Raw genomic sequence first — 22,723 nt, 5'->3', positions numbered from 1 at the left:
AGTTTTGATACCAAAACCTAAAGGCCCCAGTACACAATGGGCCATCGCCGGCCACTCCAAGGGACGCAGCCATGCGGTAGAATGAGATAGCAATATCACTTGCTCCCTAAAAAATTAGTTTTATGACGCATTTTCACAAACATTTTGTATGGACGGAAAAACTGTTTTTTGACAAGTTATCACAAACATCAAATAATTATGACATTGATACATCAAGGGGGTTTGTTTACAAAGGGCCTACCAGGAAACGCGAAATCGAAACGCTGCTATCTGCCTCTTCATCGCTCGAATATGTAAGAGTGATAGAGGTTAGATAACAAAATTTCGACTCTCTCGTTTGCGGTAGACCCTTAGATTGCGACTTATTGTGGGAGTGGCGCCCCCTACGCAAAGTTTTGCGTAATATTCCCTATTATTGGGGTTGGCGTTGGCACAACTTGAATTTTGACAATATATAGCTGGTCAACCAAAACTTGTCAGTAAAAAAAGGCGCGAAATTCAAATTTTCTATGGGACGATATCCCTTCGCGGCTACATTTTTCAAATTTACCGCCTTTTTCTACTGTCAAGATCTGGTTGACCAAGTATACATTACAAGCCATATATTACTATACATTAGAAAGGGACAGCATGATTCGTCCCTGAATCGCTGTCAACCTTCGGTTTTGTAGGAAGTTTCTTTTCTGTACGGTAGTACCTATATGTTGCACAACGAAGGCCGCAAAAATATCCGACACGATTTTATTTGCTCTACAAATAAAATAAGAGCACGTTACAATTTTTGCGGCATTCGAAGAGTAACATATTATTGCTGGCGATTGTACTATTACTTATTCTGTGCCAATATTGTCAAAGAAAAAAGGGCGGCAATTAAAATTAGTCTAAATTGGTTGTTTCTCATGGCAATTTTTAGTAGAATATGTATTATAAATCGTCCTGAGAAAACTTCGCCTTATTAGGGTTACGTACGGAAATAGAACAAAAACAATACATATTTCGCTTATAAATTTATTTTAAAACTATGCAGTGGCTTCCGGCAGAGTGGTGATGATGTCCGAGTCACCAGGATCGGTGATGGCCAGCGTGCACACCCGGTAGTACTTGCCGCAGGCGGTGCCCAGCTCAATGTTGTTGCCACTGTAGTGGTGAACGCCGGTTTTCGCTAAGTAGGCATAGTACTCGATCTCCGATTTTCTGAAATTAAAATACCTACTATGAGCAGACTGCTAATGATGCAGACAACAAAGGTGATATTGGCCATAAAATCAAATTGGCAGAGTGGATATGCATTAACATTTTTCTGTCAGGCCTCACAGGTCTGTTCCTGTCACTTTGCACATTATCCAGTTATTAATGAAAATAACAATATTTTATCAAGTAAAAATTAAGCTATAAATATTAATTTCACACAATTGTCCTGCCAGCCTATTATGGATAGCTTTATCCATCTTTATCCACGTGATAAAATAACTGTCACTGTTTAACACCGTGGGAAAGAAAGTGACGGACACCGTTTTATCACACTGTCACGTAGACAAGAACGACCATCATATCCGTACAGGGCTATTATAATTATCGCAATGCAACTTTAACTGCAAACACCCAGGTACCTATTTCTCAATTTTGGTACAAGAATAAGAATTAATATCTGGGTGACCGAGCTTCGCTCGGAAAACATATAATAACTCGGAAATGCGCGTTTTCCCAGAGATAAGACCTAGCTAGATCGATTTTTCGCCCCCGTAAACCCCTATATACCAAATTTCATCGAAATCGTTAGAGCCGATTCCGAATAAATAAATAAATAAACAAGAATTGCTCGTTTAAAGGTATTAGATAAAGCTAATTTCTGGAAAAGGGTATAATTCGCATGCTCCGATATTTTACTCCTCAGTCATGAGGGAACAATGAAGAAGAAAATATTTTACTAAGAAACACTTAAGTTTAGTGGTCATCACATTGCGTGCAAATTCACACATTGCACCAGTGTGCAGGATATTGCTATACTATACACGCATAGCACTGTTACACTCATACACTGGAGTTACACGTGAATTCGCATCAGTTACAGGCAGCAAAACCAAAGGCAGTATTATCATCTCCACACTACTTACAGCCACCTGTGATTTTGCAGCTTATAGTTTATAAAACTTATTAATCCCTCGACTCACAGGACATTGATATCCAAAAAGACTAGTTTATATGTAAAATTTGATTGAGCCGATACAATATCAATATAATTGGCGGAGTCAAGGGGTTAAAGCAGAATGTTAACAATGAAATAGATAAGTATTTATGTTGTAAGTTGAATACTTATCTATCCCACATATACTGACAACAACAACACTTTACATCTTACCTGTTAACATGGAGCTGCAACTTTACAAAGACTACTCCATAGGTTTCCCTTACAACTCATGAATTAGTAAAATATTCCATACTGCCACTTACACAAAGTAATTATGTTCTAGAAAACATACGAAATATAACGCTAATATTGAGTAACATGTATTAGGAATATTTTACCTATTCACTAATAGGGAATCCATACTTCTTTGTCTTTGAAAGACTCCATATGGTTGTCAAGTAAGCTCAAACACAGGTTGTAGTTAGAGCAAAATTGAGATTACAAAGAATTGGTTATTATTTATTTTAACGTAATCCTGTGTAAAAACTTGAGACAACACAGTTCCCTGTAACTACCCATGTGGGAAACTCTACTTCTCAGTAGTCTCACCTTAGAGGAGGGGCATTCTTCGCAATGATGACCAGCTTTGCCTTTCCCTGCCGAAGAGTCTTCAGGGTCTGCTTGTAGCCAAGGCAGTATTTGCCAGACTTCATAACAAGCGCCAAGCGCGAGTTGATAGACTCGATGGTCTTTTTCTGTAACACATAAGTTTAGGTTTAGCTTTTCAATGTATAAATATTACATACCAGTACTGCAGCCTGATACATACAAAAAATGTAATGATTTACTATAAAATTAACGTTACAACTTGCTGCCAGTTGCTGGCGGTCATGCAAATGGTGTGACATAACCTCAAAACATACTACGTGGATAATCAATGTGTACGCAACATCTCAGCGTCGCGAATTATTAAATAAGCGAGCCTATCATGTTACACTATTAATCTAGGACTTTAAAAGACGCTATTCAAGATATAAATCCAGATAACCAAGCAAAGTCCTATGAAAGAAGGGAACACGTGTTTAACTTGCCTGTTTCTTAGCAGCAACCATTGTGTTGATGGATAACAACGAACGCTGAAATAATTACAAATATAGTTATTACACTCCTTGAAAACCTTACAGAATAAATTTCACAATATTAAAAAAATGATAGAACGTACGCCTAGACGAGCGCTCAGTCAGCCAAAGAAAGAATGAAAGAAAGAACGGTAATGATGAATGAAACGCAGTCGCGCCGTAAATCGCCGGTACACAATCCGTTCAATCATTCAATCTAGTCGTTCAATTCGTTAAGCCCCTTCCATACGAAACAATTTAGTTAAAGCGGACATTACATTATACAATTTGCAGAGCGCTAATTAAGTGTCGCTAGGCGAGATAAAAAAGAGCTTGTTCATTACACTACACTAGCTAGCGACGCTAGTTAGTGTCTTATTTTAATTTCGGCAGTGATCATCGTTCGAATCGAACCGCATCTCCCGAACAGAGCTAGTATATCATGGCACCATCAAAACATGAAAAAGTTGGCATTGTTTTAACACTGTTGTCTAGATCAATTTTCACGAATAAAACTCTTTAATTGTAATCTTTATGTTTTTTATCCCATAAAAATGGCATGTCTTTATAAAGTTCAATCATGTTTAGCAGTACTTCCTGTTCCCTAGTCTGTGGCTGCGTCATTTTGAACTGAAATACAATAAAGTGGTATCTAGATGAGACAATTTTCGCCAATCTGATGAAATTCTCTGATCGAATCAGCAGGTGCGGACACATAAATGCCAATTTTCATAGTAATTATCTATGGAAAGAATTTTCCTGATCAAATCAACTGATTTGATCAGTCATGTCTGGATACCACTTAAAACATCCATACGTTCGAGTGCGTCGGTGGCGTGCCGACAACCGGCAACGGCGACAAACCTTGCAGCGCTAAGCTCGCTAAAACCATTTACACACTATGCGTTCTCGTGCGCTAGGTAGCACTAGTGCGGCAGAGCACATGCGATCGCACTAGATTGGGCCACTAACTGGCTAGCTGCCTTTACACTATGCTAAATTAGTGCGCTAACTCAGCTAGCGCTCTGCAAATTGTATAATGTAATGCCCGCTTAAGTCCTTGCTGACTACACACGTAACGATCATGGTAACGATAAATCGTAGCGATTAAACTATGCAGTCCGATTTGCGCAGTTTTATCTGCCGTGTGTATGACAAATCGTTGTCGATTATCGTTGATCGGTGGCAGTTGCAAATTATATTAGAATAGTTATTTTCGATACAAGTGCGAAAAAGAGGAAATTCGAAACGAGTGGCGATAAATTAAAACACGACCGAAGGGAGTGTTTTAAATCGACACGAGTTGCGAATTACCTATTCGCACGTGTATCGAACAACGTTTTACAGTACATATGGCACTTTAAAGTTTCGACATCGCACGAAAAGTGCTATTTTACGCACTAGTGCGGAAAAGTAGCCCCATATGTACTGTAAAAATCGTTGTCGATGCGTTTGCACAGTTTTATCATTGCGTGTGGATGGCGATCGGTTATTTAGGCAGTACTTCACGTAGCTTGCTTGTGTGCGTACGTTCGTTCCTCAAGTAAATAATGAAAAATGTAATGAAAAATATAAAAATGAATCCATATTTCTCTTGGTCACGGCATCACGCGTGAACGGCTGGACCAATTTCGCTAATTCTTTTTGTCTTAAAATTGGTCAAGTAGATCTTGTCAGTTGAAAAATGTAGGCGCGTAGGGACTTAGTCTCATAGAAAATTTGAATTTCGCGCCTTTTTCTACTGACAACATTTGCTTGACTGTCTATATGTTAGTTATTGTCAGGAGAAGTTTCTTATGACAGAAAAAAAATAAGAAAGTTGTGCGGAACATTAGAAAATTTAAGAAAACTTAACTAAATACCATAATATTAACTTTGATGACATGGATAACATGTTTCTTGCGTGAGTTGGTCCAAAGACAGTATCAAAATTCTACAATTTTATTTCTTGTCGGACACGTCTTGTAGCCATAACACACTACGCGACTTTGCTGCGGTGCGGTAGTGTGTTACGGAATGACATGTGAAAGCGAGACAGCGCTATGCATTTGTAGAGCGACGTCCCGTTCCCACCTGTCATTCCTTACGGAAACCTCATAGAAGGTAGGATCCTATAGAAGTGGTATACGCGTGTCTCCGTTATAGTCAATTTAGACTCTCGCGCGAGCCACGAGACGATATATATATATTATACTACTCTTTGGCGCACTTCCATACTAACCCATAGACTTGACGTGAGAGACAAAATACTCGCGGCGACAAAAGTTGCCCGGGCATACCCTAATAGACAAATAAGTCGCCTGGCGACTAAGTTGCCCGTGGGCGCATACCCTAAGGTTTATTTTAACCGAATGACAAGCCGAACGCGAGTGTGAACGCAAGCGCGCGTCCCGCGCGGGCACCTTTGGCTCGTGCCCAAAAAATCGCTCCTCCGCAAAAGTTCGTTGAAAACACGGAAATATGGAACACTTGGCAACACTGGCGCACATGCCCCGCACCTATAAGTAAGAGCGAGAAAGAAATATCTCAAGTATGGAGTCGAATCCACGGATTTAGAGTTAATAAACTGGATCGAGTACATTGACCAAAAAGTGTGTCCACATGAGAAGTCAAACTAGAGCCCTGCATCTCGTTCTAATTAGGGTGACCATAAGACATCTGTATGTGGGATATTAGGATAACATAACATGGAATATATCAGTAGGGTGTGTCATTTTCTAAATAAAGTGAAATTTTAAGTAGTCAGGTTTTTTTTTTATTTGTAGTCGGCCTCTTTCGCACTCACTCATGGTATGTTCATAAAGGTAGGCTTCCCTTTTGTCCACTTCAGCTTTTTGAAGTGAAAATTTCTTTAGCGGCACTGGACACTTTTTGAAGTGAGGAAAAAATGATAAACTCGAGACAGCGTAAGGCGATCACGTGACCGTAAGCCCCGTAAGGTGGCCACTCATAATTTAAATGGCATTTAAATCAATAAAGAAAAACTCAATGTTATTTGACATTTGTGTTGCGGACTCCTTTTCAAGACTCTTTACCTATGTTTAAATAATTTGACGTTGTCATGGCAGTATGTAAATAAACATGTCAATGAAAAAGTGTGATCTTATTTGAGAATGATAATAATATATAATAAATAAATAGAATACCTCCGCTAAACGTATGTATCGTGTTACCGGGCGTCGGTAACATAGTGAGGTGAGTTTTCACTTCTATCGGCACTCCCGGAGTGCAACCGTTGTTGCTTGTTTTAAGTGTAAGCGTCATTGAAGATCTGTTTAGCAAATAAAGTCCGTCAACCAAATCTTGTCAGTAGTAAAAGGCGGCAAATTTGAAAAATCGCGGGTTAGCAACACTGTGTTCAAATAATTCCAAAACGCGTGTCATCTGTGTTTTATCTGTGGAATGTGGATCGTGAATGACAGCCGTCACCTTATTTGTTTTCATTTGGTTTTGATTCTGAATCGTTTCTGTTTCAAGAGATATTTCTGCTGTCACCATTAAATACCAATACATTAAATAAGATTAAGCAAAGCTAAGGGGCCTACAATGTACAATCATGCTCGTTGATGGTAAACATTACTAAAAATTGAGGTTATGACAAGTATTGGAATGGAAGAACTCTTTCGAACTTTTAAGATTATGTTCAGTTTTTTTTGTTTTAGGGTTAAAAGGCATAAATAAAATTAAAACGTATGCCTAAATCTATCCAACAAGACCATAAATTGTGTCCTGGAAACCGTCCATAGGCCCACGTCAAATATTTTCAGCAATCAGTTGTGACTATTTACAAAGGTAAACCTTTTAAACAGTATTAAGAGCCATTATTATATCGCCGTTCTTTCGCATTATCTACCTAATCTATACATGTTTGTTGCAGGATTAAATCTTGCCCAATATAAGGCGTTCGTAGTAGGTAGTATCTTTTCAGACAATACTTACCTATGGCGGTTTATGTACGTGTACAACGCAACCAAGTCGAAAAGTGACCCTTATCTTATTTACCTTTAAATTAAATAAACACCCAAATATCAGTTGTTTTATTTTTAATATGTATATTGTACAATATATACCAATCAAAAAAATTACACAGGTATGTCATATTCATCCAGAACAGTACACTAATTTACATTAACAAATGGCATATTATATTGTAAATAACAAATATATGCACTATCTAATTATCTGCATTTTGATATGATTTTATTTTAGTAAACTTAGAAGACATAGATAGGGAACAAAGAGAATATAAGCAGTTGTTTTTGATATCTTCAAATTTGGGTCAGACTGTACGAAAGGGGGGGCTGGGACTTAGAATTTTTTTTGACAAAGTGGTATCATTATGACACTATTTTTAAATGATTGTAATGTGTAGATCACGTCAAAATAAGCATCTTTTATTGGAAAAACTTTTCTCTAAAATAAAAAATGGCCGAGTTAGACGCGACCAAAGATTGATGTTTTTAAAGGGAGCTGGGACTTGTAAAATTGTATTATTATAAAAACGTCGGTTCTGGCGCTTCGCCGGCCGCTGCCGCGGCACGCTCGCTTCGCTCGCTCGGCTCGCGCGCTGTATGGTCGCAGTTCTACCTAACACTCCTCCTCGCTTCGCTCGTCGTCGTACCTACTCCGACCTGCCTTAAAAGCCTGGCCTGCCTTAAGCTCTATCTCCGCCATTTTCAGTTTTAGTAAAAAGTTTTCCAAGTAAAAGTTGCTTATTTCGATGTGTTCTATACATTAAAATCATTTAAAATATATGTCATAATGACACCACTCTCAATGAAAATTTTCTAAGTCCCAGCTCCCTTTAAAAATATCAATCTTTGGAGGCGTCTAACTCTGCCATTTTTTATTTTAGAGAAAAGTTTTTCCAATAAAAGATGCTTATTTTGACGTGATATACACATTACAATCATTTAAAAATAGTGTCATAATGACACCACTTTGTCAAAAAAAAATCTAAGTCCCAGCCCCCCCTTTGCTACAGTCCAACCCAAATTTGTTCATCATTTTAATTAACATTGTTTTAACATCGCTTTTAAATTGCCCGTCCATGTTTCAATTTTTTTCAAAAAACCGCGAGTGACAATTTGAATTGACGTACGCAGGGCGCGCTCAGCGAAAAAAAAAATCTGTTGGTTCGATGTACATTGCTGCTTTTCTTAACGCAATACTGCTCTTTGAGTGTTGCCCTACTTTAGTTTGCTTTACATTGCTACTGACAAGATTTGGTTGACGGACTATATGACGTTTTTTTAAAGTTGGTGCCTTTTTTCTATTGACGGAAATGTGTCCTAATAAAGAATCGATTGCATATATTATATAAACAATTTGACACACCTTTTCCGTAACAAAATATTATGTATAAATGAGAGTCTGTAATGTTTAAGGAGTTAAGCACTTTGGTTTTAAATTTTGGCAATTTATTTTATAACAAATCTTAAATTAAACATGCCGAAATAAAGACATAATACATAGGTATAGGTAGGTATTAGCTTAACTTAATAGTAAGTTAAACTTACTTTTACATTACCTACGTTAATAATAAGAATTCTGTGAGACCGATTCACAACGTGCCGACATCATAGTCACCCTAATGAGTTTGACAATGTTGTCTTGTATTTTTATAGTAAAGTGTAATAATTGTGGCTTTCTTCTGAAACAATATTCCACAATTAGCAATTATTTCACTCCAACAACCTTTAACACAACATTTCTTCACAATTTTTAAGAAATTTCGCATTCACGTGTTTTGAAGAAATGTCATCAAGTTGGGGATACCAATTAATATTTAAAGTTACTACAAATTCTACCATACTAAAATTTAGGTTTTTTTTGCTGAGTATGCGCTTGGTTTAATCAGTTAATAATATTGGCATCATAATTATTTACAAATTACTTAAAAGGTATCAGAACTCTAATCTGAATAAAGCACTAAAATTGTATAAGAAGGTAATTAAATTCAGTAGTTTATTGATATAATTTCTACCACAATGGTATCTTTTTAACATTGGCAACATGTGCGAGTGAGACACAGGGCTCGGGTTTTTCTATCTCAAGTGGACCGTTTTCTCTAGTCTGGTACGAACAACTTTCTGTCTCGGTGATAAGGTTCAAATTAGTATGGCAAAAAAAGTGACAACTCGCTCCAGTTTAAAAAATATAACTTCATGGTCGAATCATAGTCGAATTCGCAGAAAGACGCGTTCGCGGCTTTGCGCCGCAATTCGCGCACTAGTGTGGAGGGGCTTGGGGCTTCAATCACTTGACTGACTGACACTGGACACTGACAGCGACAGAAGTGACAGAAGCACAAGCATACTTGATAGGGCACTGAACGTTGCGTGAGCCGTGCGCGCACCTTGATATAAATATTATATTAGACATTCTCAAAATATTAAACTATATAGCTTGTTAGTATTTACTTACCAAATTGAAACAATATTAAATTTATTTTTGTGTGATTTAAATAATTACTGACAGAAGCTTATAGGTATATAGCCAAAGTTTTATTAAATTTCACAAACATTGGATAACTCTGTAAATAAAATAATTCACATTGTATTATTAGTTTGTTGGCTTTGAAATTTGTGTGTCCGAAGATTTTTTATATATTTTAACTGTATCATCTTGTACGTTGCGCTTTATAAAAAATATATAATGAGTCCCAAAAGTGCGAGTGCAAAAAAAACAGATGTTTCGTCGATCGGAAAATTATATCTCATAGCATATAATACTGTACAAACTTTAGGGTAAGTAAATTGATAATATTATAACATTCTTATTTATAAAAAAAAATACTATAGGAGAAATTTTACTTGAATTATATTTGCGAAAATAGTAAATGGATATCCAGATAACGAGTAATCTTACATATGCGGGCGTGTATTGTATTGTGTGTACTGCGTTAGTATTAGAGTGAAAATAACAAGTGATAAATATGCAAAATTACAGGTTAATTTTTTAAATAGAGCACCATGATTGAGGGAAGCCACCGTGATCCCGTGCTGCTAAGCCAAAATACTTTTATAAGACTAACATTTTAGTTTACTAATATTGACATATACAGATTTTGGAAAAAGTGTACAGTCAGCAACAAAATCATTGCCAAGAAATTTTGTTTATTATAATAAATTATTTTTTTAACCAGGATCAAAAGCTTCTTAGAGACTAACACATAATATAATAATATAGAAACATATATAGTGATTCTCATGGTCATGTTATTTCCAGATGGGGATATCTGTTGTTACAAACTTTAATGCATTTCCTGAATCGAGGCACTCTGGACAACTATTGGACCGAAATCAAGTGGACTGTAGTAATATTCCAGAATGCTGCAATACTTGAGGTAAACACATGCTTTTTGTGCCACTGAATTTTGTTTCAGTCATTCAGGTTTCATTCATTTTGTTTCTTTGTTGTTTCTTCTCCATTTAATAACAAAATTCAGTGGCACATAAATGTTTAACTATTGTTAACAATATTTTAATGCTAGAACAACAAATATGATATTGTAGTAATATCAGTTGTGCATTTGTTTCCCTATGCCCTATTATTTTATTTCTTTAATTTTTTATTTCTTTTACTTATTATATAACCATAAGTAATGTATAAGAGTCAATATTACCTAATTTTCTATGACACTCTTCCTTAAATTTCCTTCTTACTCAGTATGAAGTGAAAAATTATCATGCAGTGGAATGGAAATATTAATTTAAAATGTTAAGTATACCCATACTTGAATATTTTGTTCAGTGCAGTGGCAGAAACTGAACAGATATCTGAACATGACTGTCAAGAATTAAAATTGTATGTTTGTTCAGGAATTTCTCAGAAAGTACATTGTACTTACACAAATAGACCAGACCAGATATTTTTGGTTTACGGTCCACTGCCGTAGTTGGATAAGGACTTCTATAAGTACCTAATGTTTTTTTTTAATTTATTATAAATTATATTTGTTAGTATTTAGCTAACTTTCTACTATTACTATTTTCGGCTGTATTTCTTCAGTTCATAGTAGTTTATAGTAGTAGTACTTAATACGTTTATTAACAAATCTTACTAACACAATACCATGACAAAGTAACGAACAAGCTAATTTAAAAAATAAAGGAAACCCGACAGTTTAATTATTTTACGTCACCCTAGGCCCGTATTAAGTGGGATTTTCTCCCAGCTACGCGAGGAGAAAATCTCACTTCCTGGCCAAGGCAAGACGTAAAACTTTAGACAAACCACGGGCGGTAATTCGTAAAGCCCTAGATCGCATATTTATGGCCCTCACCTTCGGTTCGGGCCCCAAACACCTGCGATCTGAAACATTTCACGAATTTACCTCCCTAGGTATAATGTACTATTACAGTACATCTAGTGCTACATTACGACACCGGTGCTATAATAAGCAAATTACGTAACAACGTCGAAAATTTAAAGGGCCATATGTACTGCAAAACATCGTACGATACACGTGCGAATAGGTAATTCTCAACTCGTGTCGATTTAGAACACTCCCTTCGGTCGTGTTTTAAAATTTTCCACTCGTTGCTCATTCCCTATTTTTCGCACTTGTATCGCAAATAACTGTTAAGTAAGTAAGAATGGTGTTAACCAACTTTAAATCGTCGTAGACCCTAAATGGCCTTTCAGATTTTAAAATGATCAAAGAAACCTGAAGATGATTTTAAATCCTTATCTTAGGTATACCTTTAAACGAGCAATTCTTGTACATTTATTTATTTATTTATTTATTTATTTATATGTATATATATATTGAGGATCTCGGAAACGGCTCTAACGATTTGGATGAAATTTGCTATATGGGGGTTTTCGGGGGCGAAAAATCGATCTAGCTAGGTCGTATCTCTGGGAAAACGCGCATTTTTGTTTTTTTTTTCATATGTTTTCCGAGCAAAGCTCGGTCTCCCAGATATTAATATATAATGATAGACATAGTACGTCGATTTTCATTTATAATTTTTTCGGAATATGGCGTCTTGACTGCCATCGTATTATTTATTTTTTATTGACAAGTCTTTAGTGATGGTTTTGGATGGTTAAGACAAATCGATTGACGTAAGAATCATCAAAATCAGCCCATGCGTTAGTTCTCTGGAGTGCCACAAAGGAACAAACATATATACATACTTACTGATAAACACATTAACCCTCCTTTGCGTCGCGCTATCATGTATAAAGTGCTAAGTGTGCATAATAGATGTAGAATAAAGGACGTTAATTTATTATACGTCAGTGTATTTAAGTGCGTCATCAGAAAACCAATACATACATTTTTTGTCCAGAACGCAAACTTCCCGCGGTTTGAACGATGTTGTGGTATAATTGATTTAACCTCGGCTCACGAATTCTTCCGCGTAGATCTCATCAAAAAAAATTCAACCCCACTATCACACCTTTCAGAATTTGAAGAATATGTGTTTTAACTTTCGAGGTCCTACCTTTAAACGGTTTTAAACGAAACCACTGCGCGTTGTTTGTTATATAGCATTCAAATACCGGGACTGCTTTATATCATAATCTATTTAAATAGTGGGCTGACCCATACGTACCTACCTAATCGTAGTCGCATGATCATTTTAACATTCTTTATTTTCTTATTATGCTGATCATATAGGTACTTATTGTGAGAATATAATGAATAACAAACAATAAGGAATGATTAAAAGAACGTAGTAAACTAAAACTATAGCAAAATAGTGTCGCAATTATCGTAATATTATGAACTTTTCACGAAGCACCGATTTTGAATGACCGATTATTTACATAGTAGGGCCTAGGGGGTCTATTAACGGTAATACTTTTTAGCTACCTACTATAAAAACATCGTTAAACGAATTTTATATGTGGTTTTTATGGTGGTCAAATATCGTGGGTTCATCAGAAGAACCTCGCCTCCGCTGTATGTACAATAGAGTAGATAAAATAGTCCTCGCAAAAAATGTTAAAAGATGGCTAAAACAAGACAGACAAGAGGTTAAACTTGAAAATAAATCGACACGCTCTGCGATTAATAACGGTTGTAAAGGGGCCCACTGATTACCAGTCCGCCGGACGATATTGGCCTGTCTGTTGTTCGGAACTGTCAACTTTTTGTTCTAACTGACAGGCCGATATCGTCCGGCGGACTGTTAATCAGTGGGCCCCTTAACACGGCGCTATTGTTTTATTATAAATTATATGTATGTATAAGTATAAATATCTGGCTCCGGGAAAAAAAAATATAGAAACAGACTTTAGACCTAGTAAAGTAGTGTCGCGTTCGAACTCGAACGTTACAAGACTTTGGTCTCTATATTTAAGCTTTAGTTAGGGGCATATGATTGTGTCTAAGTGTCGGAAAGTCCATTATAGGTAATCATAAGTATCATAACGTCCCGTTGCTAAAAAATACAAATGTTTATTAGTATCCACGGACCAACGTTGTTCTCTCTCAAAGCCGGAAAATCAAGGTGGCAGAAAGCGCCTTTGATAAAAAGGCTTCAAAAATGTCTCCTTTAAATTGGTCATATATATATAATATATCACAATATCTGGGTGACCGAGCTTCGCTCGGAAAACATACAAAAACTCGAAAATGCGCGTTTTCCCAGAGATAAGACCTAGCTAGATCTATTTTTCGCCCCCGAAAACCCCCATATAACAAATTTCATCGAAATCGTTAGAGCCGTTTCCGAGATCCCCGAAATATATATATATATATAAATAAATAAACAAGAATTGCTCGTTTAAAGGTATTAGATAGATAGATAGATAGATATATGTATATCCCTATTGCAGTGACGTAGTTGTTATTATGGTCTAAGAGCTAGACATAAATAGGTATGCAATTTATAGAGCAACGAAATCCCTCTAGTTATTATGCCATACTATCATTATTAATGAATCCGGGCGCCTGGCACAGCTGCCAGGCGCCCGGATTAATTAATAATGATAGTATGGCACACTAACTAGAGGGATTTCGTTGCTCTATAAATTGCATACCTATTTACGTGGCTAGCTCTCCGGCTATTACCTATGATAATCTCCAACGTGCGAATGATATTTTCTCAGCATTTGTGTTCGTACTCGTATTAAAATGCGCGTTTACCTTACGTATTTACTTTAACATGATAGGTAGGTAATTAATTGCAAATAGGTACTTAGGTACATTGTGCGCACAATGTAAGTAATGGGCCGAGTTGCTAATATCGTAATAACTGACGCTGCGTAATAATAAATTATGGGTAGGTTAATTAGTTAAACGTATCTAATTTAAAAGCAAACGAACTATTATACTTACCTACTTATATCATAAATCATAAACGCTGTGAGGTGAGGATGGATGGTTGCGGTAAGGATTTCTATCAAACTTTGTTACATTAATATTATTTATTCATCAAAACAAGACATAACTTATTATTTATAAATTATGTACCTATAATTTGATAACCCGTGCAAAGCCAGGGCGGGTCGCTAGTAATTATAATAAGACAAGTAAATATCGCACATAATTTTTCATAAGAAAGCCTAGGTTACATTTCCACGTTTTGTTTTGAGAAAAGCACTATGTGTTTGTATACATACCAGGCGAGGTGTCGGCCAGGAGAAGAATTAACGGGCTTTGTGTTTATAAAATGTCGTAGCTTCTCTTGGCCCTTCCTTATATTTTATCACACTCGGCCGGCGCGTAATGTAATAACGTACTATTACAGTACATATGGTGCTACTTTACCGCCCTAGAGCGGTAATTACCGCAATACGTGCCTATGTCCAAAATTTAATGAGCCATATGTACTGTAAACCGTTGTACAATACACGTGCGAAGAGGTAAATCGCCACTCGTGTCGATTTTTGATTTAAAACACTCCCTTCTGTCGGGTTTCAATTTATCGCCACTTGTTGCGAATTTCCTACTTTTCGCACTTGTACCGTAGGTAAATGCATGTAATACTAATTCTGCACATGTGCAAAAATTTAGTTTTATCAGTTCCTTTGATGTTTGATAATGCGTGCCCATAAAACAAGCAACAACGGTTGCACTCCGGGAGTGCCGATAGAAGTGAAAACTCACCTCACTATGTTACCGACGCCCGGTAACACGATACATACGTTTAGCGGAGGTATTCTATTTATTTATTATATATTATTATCATTCTCAAATAAGATCACACTTTTTCATTGACATGTTTATTTACATACTGCCATGACAACGTCAAATTATTTGAACATAAGTAAAGAGTCTTGAAAATGAGTCCGCAACATAAATGTCAAATAACATTGAGTTTTTCTTTATTGATTTAAATGCCATTTAAATTATGAGTGGCCACCTTACGCCCCTTACGGTCACGTGATCGCCTTACGCTGTCTCGAGTTTATCATTTTTTCCCCACCTCAAAAAGTGCCCAGCGCCGCTAAAGAAGTTTTCACTTCAAAAATGTTGCTTTTTCAGCACATGATAATGTGTACAAAATATGTTTTCTTCGGGTTTCTGAATTGCTTGGAGCGTGGGCGCCTAACGTAAGCTTAATATGATCCACGGATATGTATCCGGGTAGTCAGTAATTTTCCCTCGTTTCCGTAAACAGCAATGTGATAATTATTAAACCGGTTGTAAGGCGTCTGCGATGCTCCTGGCATCAGCTGACTAAATGCGGACAATATAGGCTAACTTCCTTATGGGGAAAACCAACTATACGAATACGCGAAACCGCATGCGGAGGACTACATTTTCGAAAGGTTATGCAAATATACCACATATTTGCATAACCTTTCGAAAATTTGTGGTTTTCCAAGTCGTGTCGGTTTTTGACGTGCATTTTATCAAGCTAGAACCTTCACGTCTGTATATAGTTCGTACATTGATACGACCATAAGCCCCCTTCACACAGCGTGGAGGGGGCTATACAATACCAAACTATTTTTTTAAACGCATTCACGAATTCATTTCCGAACAATCCGAACCCATTTGCATTCCATGCATGTACGCATGCAATTGCCGACAATAGGTAAATATGTAGACTAGATTTGTCAAGGTGCCAATGCCAATCTATCCTATTTCTTAAGACATTCAAATAAATAATCTTAGGGTCAACGTGTTGCCTTCGACTCAGCACACGCAAATGTTCGGAACACCATTGTTTCATTTTAGACCATTTCATTAAAAATGCCGAATCCGGAATAAATTAACATGTCAAATTAGAATGTAACAATAATGACTAAATGAGTTTGTCATCGACTTGAACCCTGGCCCGAAGGTGAGGCAAGGGTCAAGTCTCGCTTTCAACGATGAATTGACGGAAATTGAGTTGTCATTTCTCATTTTACAAGCTTCTATTTAACTTGCACTGTAGGTATGTACGTATTAACTAAGTTTGTACGGGTCAAATCTTTTTCAAGTTAAATTTGACCTATAACACTTCCCGGTTTCCGATGAAGCTGAAAATATGCATGCAATTGCATATGTAAGTCGGCTGACAATGCATTATTATGGTATGTACCATCTGGCTGATCTGATGATGGAGACAGGAGGTGGCCGTCGGAACTCTGATAAATCAACGCAACCTAAGGCCCCATTCGCACGAGCGCTTTTTCAACACGCGTTAAAAAAGCGTTTGAATGACACAAATGAATACATGTGTATTTATTCACACGGTGGCGGTGGCGCTTTTTATCAAGCGTTGTTGGATTTTCAATACATATGCCCCCTGCGGCCTCTGTCCGGCTGTGTAGGTATATTTACATAGTAGCTATTTTTTAATGCGGCATCTTAGCTTAAAATATGGTGCCTTAAAAAAATCCATATGAACAGTCCACAGCAGACCGCCTAGCACTTGCGTTTCATACCTACATGAAGTCGCGCTTGGCATATGGAGTCGCGCGCGACTACGCAAGTCATGCTAAGCGGTCTGAGGTCATTTACGCTGAGTTGACTATGACTGGATTTTATACCAAGGCAAGTTACCTCTACGTCCACAGCTTCACACTTCAACTATATCCCGTGGATCATTCTGTTTTAGTTTAACAGTCCAGTCCAGTATCAACATTTTCATTTAGCTACATTCGACTTTGTTGCAAAATGCAGTAAATAACCGAATGTATTATTTTAGTTTTTAATGTTTGTAGGCATTATTATAGACGATCGTTTCAATTAAAACTGAATGCACCTATGTTCTTCTTTTATTTATTACTATTTATTTAATGATCCAGTTCTAAATATGTATACCATTTGTGCTCGGAGACGTAAAGAAATTAAGTAAGTTTTTAAAGGGTTAAAATGATGTCTAACCGGTGTGAAAAATATATATAACGAATTATTGGCGATATTTTTTGGTAGTGTATAAAAGTATTATTATAAAAACAAAATGAAAGAAAAATCTTTACGTTTTGTTTCAATGATGTGATAAGTTATAACCTAACTAGGCTAGTGTAGTGTACCTTAGGGCGCGTGTACACGGTGCCGCCTCCGCGCCGATACTGCACTGCCGCCGCACGGGCTCGTGTACACGGTACCGCCTCCGCGTCGACACCACACAGCCGCCGCACCTCCGCGCTATGTAGGTACACGAGACGCGTAAAGCCCGCCGCCGCGCCGCCGCCGCACCTTCGCGCTATGTACACGAGGCAACGGCGCGGCGGCGGCGCAGCGGCGGGCTTTACGCGCCTCGTGTACATAGTGCGAAGGTACGGCGGCGGCGTGGCGGCGGCACCGTGTACAGGCGCCCTTATACAATACATACCTTGTATAATAACGATAACGCTATATCTGATGGCGACTATACAATATGTCTCTCCGGTGATTCTGTTGGTTCTGTTGTTTCATTATTTCGAACCTGCCAATGTCAATGGCCGTTTGCACCTATACAATGTCATGCTAATACGCATTTAAAAACAACACAATCAAAGGTTTTTACAAGACAAACAACCAATTTTAGGTACCTAAGGTATATTTTATGTCAGTAGCGCCCTCAGCGTTTTTATTTATTTAATTGCTAATTTATTTACTTGGCAGTATAACCTTGTTTCTCCAAAAATGTACCTATTAAGCAAAACAAGTTGTTATAAATAAAAACCCAAATAAGCCGTATCAAGTCCATAGTCATACTTATAACCGTTCTTCCTTATTGAGTATTGAGGACCAGCGTCCTTTCCAAATGTGTGTTACACCAAACCAAAAAAATTAAATAAAGTACAGTCGTCATCAGATATATCGACGCGGTCAAGGCGCTCACAAATATCTGAACACGCCTCTATTGTCAAGGCGTTAGAGTCGCTCTCTAACGCCCAATAGAGGCGTGTTCAGATATTTGTGAGCGCCTTGACCGCTTCGATATATCTGATGGCGACTGTACATAGTTACTTAGGTACTCGTAGTCTAAAATACATAGACACTTAGACATGATTATTTCCTTTCACTGTTTCCAACCATGTATTTTATTTTTCATTTCTCATGTGGCTCGTATCATTTATGAAGCAGATGAAGTGTGACGGTTCGATCTTAACGAATTTTACTTTCGGTTAAAAATCATTGTCGTATAATCTCCATTCTCATATTTAACTCCCGTTTCCATAAACGACATCATTTTATCACAATTGTTCAGTGAAAGTTACCTCAAGAAATACTACAAGTATATACTTAGCCATGTCACAGAATAAATAATAGTACTAGCCATGTTTTGTAGTTTCCTCTTATTCGAAATGAAAAGTAGAGTGTGTGTCGAAGTGAAAACTAATTTCTAACTCGAACTATTGGCGCTTGAACTCAATAGGTGCCTTTCAACCCTTGGTTAATAATGTACCTACTACGTATTATTTAGACTACTCTTTTGTCTTAACCACATTGTAAATAAAAACATGATATAGATGGTCAAACCATTTGTCAGTAAATAGGAACAAAAAAAACTATACTCATCCTTTCCTTTTGGGTGCTAGTACTAGTGCAAGACAAAGATAGTATGACTCTCTCTGTCTATGTTTGAAATAAGACAGTCCGTTGACACACTATAGTGTGATTGTCGGTGTGTCGGTGTGTGAACATTTGAAGCAGCAGCGTGGCGTGGTGTTCCAGGTGGTGCACGCGGCCACCGGGCTGGTGCCGTCGGGCGTGGCGACGACGCTGGCGCAGGTGTACTCGCGCGTGTTCCTCGTGTGCGGCGCGCTGCTCGCCACCACCGGCGCCACGCTCAGCCCCGGCCTGCCGCTCTGCGTGCTCGCCTGGTCCATCACGGAGACCATCCGATACGCGTACTACGCTCTCAACCTCGTCAAGTTGGTGCCGCATTTCCTACTAGTCACCAGGTAATATATAAAATACGTTTTTTCATCCTAAACCGTAAGCGAAACTCATACCATCTAAAATATCTAAATGCTTTAGATGGCGATTACCAAAATACTTAACTGTCCGTTATTTGTCTGTATGTAATCACTAATCAACCTTATATTGTGGTTCTTCTATTGAAATGAAATTTTGCACACAATGAACTCCACTTTATATTATACGACAATTTGGGTTCCTACTTTTAAGCTGATTTGAAGATGAAGACAGATTTAAAACTGTAATAAAAAAAAGCAACGGACATCGTCTTAATCTCTTGATGATTTTTGGTAAATACGGTCGTTAATCAATATTATAGGACAATTTTACACAGATCTACCTAGGCCCACAGTAAGCTCAATAAGGCAATAGACGACGATGTATATATGCTATATTATATATAATATATATATATATATATATGTAAACTATATATTATAATAAATAATATACATAACTTAGGAACAAATAAATGCCCTTATACGTATCAGGACTCGAACCTGGGACCTCCTTATTCGTAGGCAGGCACCCTCCCGACTAGACTAGGAGGCCGTACATATATTGTTATATTTGAGTACCTACCTTACTCTAACATCGTCTACCCTAACTCTTTATTTTTTATTGTAATCATGACGGGTTTAGCGGTTCGTCGCGGCAAGCGACCGGGCGGTAGGTATAGGGTACGTCACGTTACGCCGGACGCGGCCTGAGTGTACGCCGTGTTGCAGGTACTCCACGTTCCTGGCGCTGTACCCGCTGGGCGTGACGGGCGAGCTGCTGTGCATGTACCACGCGCTGGACGAGATCGCCGAGCGGCAGCTCTGGTCCGTATCGATGCCCAACCCATACAACTTCGTGTTCAGCTACTACCACTTCCTAGTTTTCTACATGTTCCTGTATGTTCCTCTGTTCCCCGTACTTTTCGGTCACATGATGAGCCAAAGAAGAAAAATGTTGGGAAAAGACCCAAAGAAAACCCATTGATTGAATAATACGGGGTTATTACATAAGTACATAGTTGTTTAGCGGAAATACTAGAGGCAATCACTTAGTGGTTACCTTATTTGGCAAGCACTAAATGTAAATTCCTATTTATTATTTTTAACCTTAATTGTAAGAAAGCGTTTGCGATATGTATTATTTTACTAATAAGTTAGTGACCATTCTATATGAGGATTGTGGACTGTGTGACAAAATTAGTTACAATATTAGTGCGCTTTACCGCCACTGGAGACAAACGTACTTTAGTAGATTTCGACACTTTACTTCGGATCATTTCATTTGGATACCAATTCCTAATGTCCGCAATAAACTTCGCTGTGCTATTTATTGGCAAATTCAAAAGTAATGTTTTATGTTAACGAAACAGAAGCAAAATTAATATTTGTCTTAAAGTGCGTAGTGTGTTGATAACATTCTTGAGAACTTGTTTAGTTGTAATTTTTTGGTGTATCTGGGCGTTTTATTATTAGTTTGCGGGTGCACTGGTAGCTTAAGGTATATTTGCAAAGTTTACAGCGCAGTTGCAATGTGGATAATGTCTCAAAGATACACCCGAGCTATCTGGTAAAGTATGTCGCGGCGGTTTACACTTTCACTTGTTGAAAGCATATTGCAACGACTCTCTTCGGGGAAATGCAGCCCGCGCACAATTGTATTTAACAAAGGCTGGCATTCAATTATAACTAAAATTAAGTTCGTTGAAATCTATGTTATTTAATTCTAGTCGCCTTTGTGAAATGCAAGAATACTAGATAAATTCCTACAGTACAGTCAGCAATACTATTCCTTTAGCACCTTTGCATACAAACTTAATTCTATGCACCTTTTCTCTTCAGCTGACTGTGCATATTATCTTGTAACTTAATCTACAACTAGATCAAGGGAATTATCTAGTCGTGATTTTTAACTATAAAATGGTCATAAACAAAAGCTTAACCAAAGTTTTATGCATTATAATAATTTATTTTTATTACTACTACTAAAATATATGTTATTAAGAGGTTTTGAATGAACTTGCACTTCGCTATCGATGTTGTTATGTTTGGTATCGGGTGGTCGGTTAACGTTAACGCATTATCGTGAGCTGTTTGTTATAGCTGCGCCGGGCCCCGGGTATCTGGATACTTATCATTCGAGTCCGATTAGAGGTCACATTGTTCTAGAATACTGATGAGCGAATATTCATTCATTACATTACCAACTGCGAACAATGCCTTAATTAACATTTTTCGTTGCGACATAATTTGTGGAATTGTAAATTACTTTTAAGTATCAACCTTAATCTAATGAGTTTCTTAATATGTACTTTATAAAATTTGCTTGATCATTGTATAAATATGCAGTTTCGTCATTAGAAATCGTTGTTCATGCGCTATTTGCAAGCTTAACTTAATGAGATAAAATTGCCTTCTGCCTAACTACGTAGCGGTCGTTCTTAATGTGTGCAAGTAGACTCGTGACAGTGAGTGCGCAGCGATAGATAATGTAGGTAGGTAGGTACCCAGTAGTAGTAGGTACGCGGGCCCCGCCGCAAACATTCACCTCGAAAGTAGGTGGAGCGTAGCGCGTACTTACTACGGACTGACTTGTTGCAATTGCCGGCAACGGTACTACGAGGTTACGTCACGTTCCGAGTTGTCTATTTACTACCATCAGAACTCATCTCGAGTGGATCGAGTCCGGCAGCATAGTTGTTGGCGTAACCGCTATAAGTATTGACTGTTAAGTAAACAGCGCGTTCAAATACATGTCTTCCCGGAACTCGGCATTATTGGTATTCAGTTCATAAACGAAAACCAAGACACGAAGCGTTCATCTACTCACATTCCGTGAAAGTATATGTAGAGGTCAAAACAGCACATCTAGTTTATTTGCGATTTGATATTTTCCCATCTGTGTGTTACCTTGGACTACATTAACTATATGAGTACCTACCTATAGCGTACATTTATATAAAAAAGAACCTAAAATTTAACACAGTTGACGCAAGACACGGACGGGTTCCGTGTTTTTTGTGTGTTGTTTGTAAAGCAACGTAAATAGTAGGTAAGCGTAACTACATGTAACTACATGCGAATATTATTTAACCAATAATATTTTTTAGGCAATCTTTGTCTGTTTTACGTTTTGTTTGCGTCGCATTATACCGGGACTTCTGAAGGGGCC

The 22,723-nt window shown here is 37.6% G+C and overlaps 2 protein-coding genes across 2 annotated transcripts; one reads left to right on the top strand and one right to left on the bottom strand.

Annotated features, from left to right (window-relative positions):
* Nucleotides 1-994: 994 nt before the first annotated feature.
* Nucleotides 995-3,427, bottom strand: LOC134661511 (large ribosomal subunit protein eL30). The gene is made up of 4 exons (XM_063517629.1): nucleotides 3,351-3,427; nucleotides 3,220-3,264; nucleotides 2,738-2,883; nucleotides 995-1,194 (listed from the first exon to the last, which is right to left on the bottom strand). Exons 2-4 carry the CDS (start codon nucleotides 3,238-3,240, stop codon nucleotides 1,020-1,022), a joined length of 342 nt encoding a protein of 113 aa, XP_063373699.1. The 5' UTR covers nucleotides 3,241-3,264; nucleotides 3,351-3,427; the 3' UTR covers nucleotides 995-1,019.
* Nucleotides 3,428-9,798: 6,371 nt separating this feature from the next.
* On the top strand, nucleotides 9,799-20,767 carry LOC134661867 (very-long-chain (3R)-3-hydroxyacyl-CoA dehydratase hpo-8). Its single transcript, XM_063518082.1, has 4 exons — nucleotides 9,799-9,995; nucleotides 10,477-10,594; nucleotides 19,310-19,539; nucleotides 20,284-20,767. Exons 1-4 carry the CDS (start codon nucleotides 9,904-9,906, stop codon nucleotides 20,537-20,539), a joined length of 696 nt encoding a protein of 231 aa, XP_063374152.1. The 5' UTR covers nucleotides 9,799-9,903; the 3' UTR covers nucleotides 20,540-20,767.
* The last annotated feature ends 1,956 nt before the right edge of the window (nucleotides 20,768-22,723 follow it).

The sequence above is a fragment of the Cydia amplana genome, chromosome Z (genome assembly GCF_948474715.1).
Source record: "Cydia amplana chromosome Z, ilCydAmpl1.1, whole genome shotgun sequence".
In the NCBI taxonomy this organism is placed as follows: domain Eukaryota; kingdom Metazoa; phylum Arthropoda; class Insecta; order Lepidoptera; family Tortricidae; genus Cydia; species Cydia amplana.
This window is presented reverse-complemented; position numbering and strand designations above follow the sequence as displayed.